We start from the raw sequence: 6,000 nt of genomic DNA on the forward strand, positions 1-6,000 counted from the left end.
TGTTGAGTGTGCAGATGTAAATGGAGCCTTCTGACTTTTGCAATTACCTCCATATGCCAGTGTGCTTAGTAACTGCTGCTATTTCAGAGACCAATTTAGCATAATCTACTTATGTGGGCGTTCACTCATGTACTGGGTTTAAAAGATACAAAAGTTCTGTCATGCCATCAGATCAGATGGGTCAAAGGACTGGAATATGAGGTCCTGTCTTTCACCTTGGGGTCACTGGCTGACTGTGAGCTCTTGTCATCAAGCCCCTGACCCTATAACAACTAACAGATGCCATTAATTCATAGTCTCAGCCCAATTCCTGGTTGGAAAAAGTCCAGCAGCCATCAGTACAGTGGCTGCTGAGATTACTTTTGCTAGAGGTGAGAATAAAGGACGAAAGAGACCTCACTTTGAACTCAGACACGTGTCTACATTTAAAGCAGTTATTGAATGTACTTTTACCATCACACGTGTCAAAAGTAGATCTTAAAGATGCCATTTAATTAGGTACCAGTTGTACTTACAATAAACTATTTAAATATCTAGGTCTTTCATTATCAATGATGTCAATAAAGGTACTTTCGGTTTTTAATCAGATATAATCAGGTCTACCATTAAAATCAGTTGTCTCCAATGCAAGAGCTGAGTAAAGATCTATCTCCTATATTTCTAGATACTTACAAACTATAAATCAAGAGAAAGACAAGTAAAATAGTCTCCACTTTTTAGATATCAATTTAAAATATTTGGGCTGGGGATATAGCTCAGCGGCACAGCGCCTCCCTGGCAAGCACAAGGTCGTGAGTTTGATTCCTGGTACTGGAAAAAAAAAAAAAAAAAGAATCTAAAATATTTTTTGATGGTGATTTGTTTTTACTTTCATAAAACTTACTTGGTATGAAATTATTGCAGATGGACACAGGTGTTTTATTTTTTTCCCCCCAGTAGTGGGGATTGGACCAAGGGATTTTGCACTGAGCTACATCCCCAGCTCTTTCAAAACATTTTTAAAGTTTTGAGGCAGGGTCTTGCTAAAATTGCCCAAGCTGGGTTTGAACTCGTGATCCTTCAGAGCCAAGCATTCTTAAAGACTGCAATTCACCAGAACCATCACAATTGGAGGCTCTGAGCCCCTGCCGAAAGGATGAGTGTTTGTCACCAAGATGACGTAGGTCGGCTCTGCCTCACACGCACTCCCAAAAGCTGCTTTGTACATGACACAAACACTGGTGAAGACTGAGCACATCACTGACGGATGCAACACTTTAACCAGTTTGAAAACTTCAGTCTCTTTAGTCAACAATCACCTGCAGATGGATGTACATATAATGTGAGTAATTAACCTTGTGAGACGTAAAAGTCAACTTGCTTACTGAATCTGTTCAGGGTTTGACCCTCCCCCTCCAAGTGCGCATGAGCACACTCATGTACATGGAAGCACTGGTAACCTTGGTATTAATGAAAGCGTGGTGGAAAAGTGTCTTTGGGTGAAATGGCCATTACGATCCAATATAAAGCACTCATTGAGGAAAAGGCCTATTTCATGTGGAGGGACTGTATATCTTGGTATTGTTCAAAGCCAGATGGTGACAACTAGCACCTCAGGAATATTGCACAGGTTCCTATTTTGTTGGTGTGGGGCAGAGCATGACTTGGAAATGCTTCCCGGGTTCTGCTGAGATTCAGCTATGTAGTCCAACACAACTCTTTCTGGGATGATATTCTAAAAGTGGTCATTAGCCATGAGGCAGGCTAAAAAGAAATAAAGTAGAAAATCACTGACAATGTTTCAAAAGGCAGTAAAGGTTCTTTTGTAGGACCTTTGAAATTAGAGAAAGATATTACATTTTCCTTCCTCTCTCCCTCCTTTCCTTCCTTCCTTCCTTCATTTGTTCCTCCCTCCTTTCCTTCCTCCTTCCCTCCCTCCTCCCCTTAGTGCTGGGGATAAAACACAAGGCCTTGCACGTGCTAGGCAAGTGCTGTACCACTGACCATGCCCCCACCCCTACATTTTCTTACCCCTACATCTTGTAAGGTCATGTGTGACATACAAATGAGCCTTTTACTCTACAAGTCTCCCCATCCTAAAGAAAGACCTCTGTGTGACACCAGTTAAAAGGCAGGTGAGCGAAGAAGCAGAATTCTAAGTGAGTGGGGCAGGGCATGGCCCCACAGGATGGAACGGTTCAAAGCACCCAAGAATCTAGAGACCCAGAATCAGAGTTATGTGTAATTCCATGGTCACAGGCACCCCAAAAGGCTAATACTATACAAGAGATTTTTCCCAGATATTGCCAGGAGCGGGAAAAGGAGGAAGATCTAGTTCTTCCCTGCATCTTTGATTATTAAAATGTTTGTGTGAGTCCTGTTCAACTGACTGCTGCCTTGAAATGAACATTTAATTTGCTACCCTTCCCCCAAAAAAACCAAACCAAAAAACTCACAAAACCTAAAATGGAACAAAATGGTACACAGTGGTCAATTTAACATCTAAGCCAATAATACGTGACCGGTGGCATTTGCTAGAAGTTACTCTGTAAGGCTCATTTCAAGAATCTTGACATACACTTAAAGTTATTTTCTAACAGTAAGGATGAGCATAAGGCAGAGATATTTAAGAGAGAGGACAGAAAGGTTCAGGAGTCCCCTGCATCTGTAGTAATCCAGATGTCAGACTATTACCCCAGTTCAGGAAAGGAAGGAACGGGATGTGTTTGGAATCGGGAAGGCAATTTGAAAAGAAGCAATTGCTGAGTTTGGCAGAAGAGTGTGTATAAAGGCAGTACTATGTGTCGGGCACAAGGCCAGGGTGTGCTTTTCACGATCACATTTAATCTTTCCAATGACCTTGCAAGATGACATAGTTGTGTCTATTTTACAAGACAGAAGACAGGTGCTCGGCCATTGGACCTGTCCACCTACCAAAAAAGTGCTAGGCCAAGAGCAGAACCTGCATGTGAACACAGGACTAATGCATCAAGTTATTTTCACTCAGGCTGGGCTTGTAGCTCAGAGACAGAGCACACGCTTAGCGTGCACACAGCTCTGGGTTCAATCCTAGTTCAATAAACTAAAACAGCACCACAAAAGAAAAAACAATTATTTTTTGCTGTTTTTTTTCCGTACTACTGTGGTATACTGCTGACAGAAAGCAAAGGGAAAGATTGGAAAAAGATGAGCCATTCTACCATTTTTAATTATGTTGGTAAAAAAGAAATTCCATTTTTTATGTATACAAGTATCAGGTTGGGGCAAGGGCAGGTTTAATTAGATGCTTTTATAAAAATATATTCACAGTACAGCACTGTCCAGCAGAAATAATAAAAACAAGACACACATAATTTTATATTTTCTAGGAGCCACATTAGAAAGTCAAAAGAAATATTTGCAATTCACTTTAATATCTTATTTAACTCAATATATTATTCCAATGTGAAATCTACATATAAATTATTGAGATATTCACCTATATTTTAGTACTAAACCTTTAAAATCCACTCTGTCTTTTACACTTGGAGGACACTTCAATTTGGACTGTCTGCTTTTCAAGTGGTCAGTACACGGCTACTGGCTACTGTCAGAGACAGTGCAGGTAGAGCTTAAGGCAGTCCATGAAATTTGACGCGCACCTTAGGGAGTGGATGTAATAAGGGTCAAAAAGTAGACTCAAGCACTCAGGGAAAGATGGACAAAGAAAATCGCCAAGTGAGACACTGTTTGAGGATTTCACCTAAAAGCTGCAGCACCAAAATAAAGCGGCAAACTGTTTGAGAGACAGGAACGCTGCTCTGCTGGTCAAAGAAAAAACAGTCAGGTTATCACATACGTACACTTGTGTGTCTGACTTTCCCAGTTTTCAGATTACCTGGATTCGGGGTATTTGGTGAGGGTAGCCAGGCTGCTGGTATACATGTGGCCGCCCACATCGATGTGGACGGGCGCATTGGATTTTGTGAGCTGTGCTGGAGTAGGAATGCCTTGATTGTTCAGTGGAGATGCAGGGGATCTAGTGATCAGAGGTCTTGACATATTGGGCCGACTGTCCTACAGAGAGATAAGCAAATTTAGACATTTTTTTCTCTTTTCAATGGAAAGGAAATACATAGATCATAAAAAAATAAGCCAGTGACTAATGCTGATATTCAGTTGGTAATAAAACCTAGAAAATCAGCAAGCTCTCTTGCTTTTGTTATAATGAGTATCAGAAAAACAAATTCTATAACAATTTATGTGCTCAGAATCCAGGAGCTGTTCATTTCAAGTAATTCTGAAGACTGAGGGTTTATTATAGTAATGAAGTCTCACATTTAACAGTTGGTAAATGGCATGTGGAGAAATTCTTTTCACCCCAAATGAAAAGATAATCAATGCTTAAGACAATACAGCGCTAAATAAAATATGTATGATTTATTCCTCGTTTTGAAAACTTCCTCATTGCTATGCACTTGGAATAAAAACAGACTTTCGGCACTTGTGTTCTACAAAATGTTTTCTTAAATTTCTATTTTTTGAATCTGAAGAAAGAGGACATATCGGGTCTAGCCATCAGCTTACATAAGTTGCAAATGTGCAAGTTTATCAGTCAACAGATTTTTAAAAATCAAACTAATATTCTATCTATTCGCTGTTTCTCTTTCTATTGGGCTGTGGGTCTGGGGATGCTCAGAAAAGAATACACCCTCGAGTGGTAAATGTGTGCTTGTCAACTTGAGCAAGCTGCTCTTCTGTACGCCTGACTCCTTGAAGAAACCAAGTTCCCAAAGTGGAACCGAGGCAGATGTTGCTGTGGGAATGTGCAGGCACACAAGCGAAAGGGCCACGTGAGCAAACAGACTAGGACGTGGATCGCACATGGTGGCAGCAGGAACATGTTTAAGATACTGTACTCATGAGAAAATAAAATATCACATCCTTCCCGTGGGTACAGTGTCAGTGGCTCAAACACTATCCAAATGTCATCGATTCTTTTAAATTAGAGCCCAAACCATAGACAAGTCAAATCAGGTCTCTTGCGCTCAATGGAAGTCAAATATTTAGAGTCTACTGCTGTGGAATAAACTAAAACAGCGTTCATACATGGATTCTGCAAAGCTGACAACACACATATACTCGTGGATTTATGATTTAGCTAGAGACCGTTTTCAAACACACAATGTGTACCAAAGCCAGCGAGAAGGTACACTAAGGAGATTTTGAAAAATGTCTTTGATGGAGATTACCAAGGGGAAATACCTAGTCTTTGTGCATAAAATGCAGCATGATAAAATAAAAATTTGCACAGTATCATAGGTTTCACAGTCTGGAACAGCCTCAGGAGCTACCTAGGGCACCACTGTCAGACTACTTAGCATGAACCACATGTCCTAGCACGGCTGCCACTGCAGGGCTTCCGGCAACTCCACACCCACCAGGAACGGGATGGCAATCAGGCCTTTGCACAAAATGTTTGCCATCTGCATGGTGCTTTTCTGCATGCTGAATTAGACGAGCCCAGAACAAGTTACATTTTAGTTTTTAAACTGGGTAGTAGCATTATGGGCATTCACTATCATGTTCTTTATACTTTCCTGTGTATTTTCAATAATGTAAAATAGAGATTAAAAACACAAAAGGATGCAATTCACAAAGTAATAGAGTTAAAGGGGTACTGGGAAGGGCAAAAAATGGAAAAGGTCACAGACGATACAGACATAGAAGAGTTAGAAATATTAAAAGTAGCATTTTAAATTTCAATGACAGCAAACATATTTTCCCCTTTAAAAAGCAATCATATAACCTTTACGTTTAAAGGGTACATACTACCTTTCCTTTTAGAAAATGATTTTCTGTGCTTACTTCGGCAGCACATATACTAAAATTGGAATGATACAGAGAAGATTAGCACGGCCCCTGTGCAAGATGACACGCAAATTCGTGAAGTGTCCCATATTTTTAGACCATACTCATAAGTGAAATAAGTCGGACCCATATGTGTAAACATTATATTGTCTCCCTAGTGTAAGAACCTGA

The 6,000-nt window shown here is 40.2% G+C and overlaps 1 protein-coding gene across 2 annotated transcripts in view; it reads right to left on the reverse strand.

The window, feature by feature from the left end:
- The window catches only part of Kctd1 (potassium channel tetramerization domain containing 1), a 94,453-nt gene that overhangs the window by 43,097 nt on the left and 45,356 nt on the right, over positions 1–6,000 (reverse strand). For both annotated transcript variants that reach the window (XM_013505731.1, XM_005372731.2), the window contains exon 2: positions 3,857–4,035. In XM_013505731.1, coding sequence (XP_013361185.1) covers positions 3,857–4,035 — 179 coding nt within the window. The remainder of the gene's footprint in view (positions 1–3,856; positions 4,036–6,000) is intronic.

Source organism: Chinchilla lanigera, unplaced genomic scaffold (genome assembly GCF_000276665.1).
Source record: "Chinchilla lanigera isolate Chin_1 unplaced genomic scaffold, ChiLan1.0 scaffold00001, whole genome shotgun sequence".
Classification (NCBI taxonomy): Eukaryota; Metazoa; Chordata; class Mammalia; order Rodentia; family Chinchillidae; genus Chinchilla; species Chinchilla lanigera.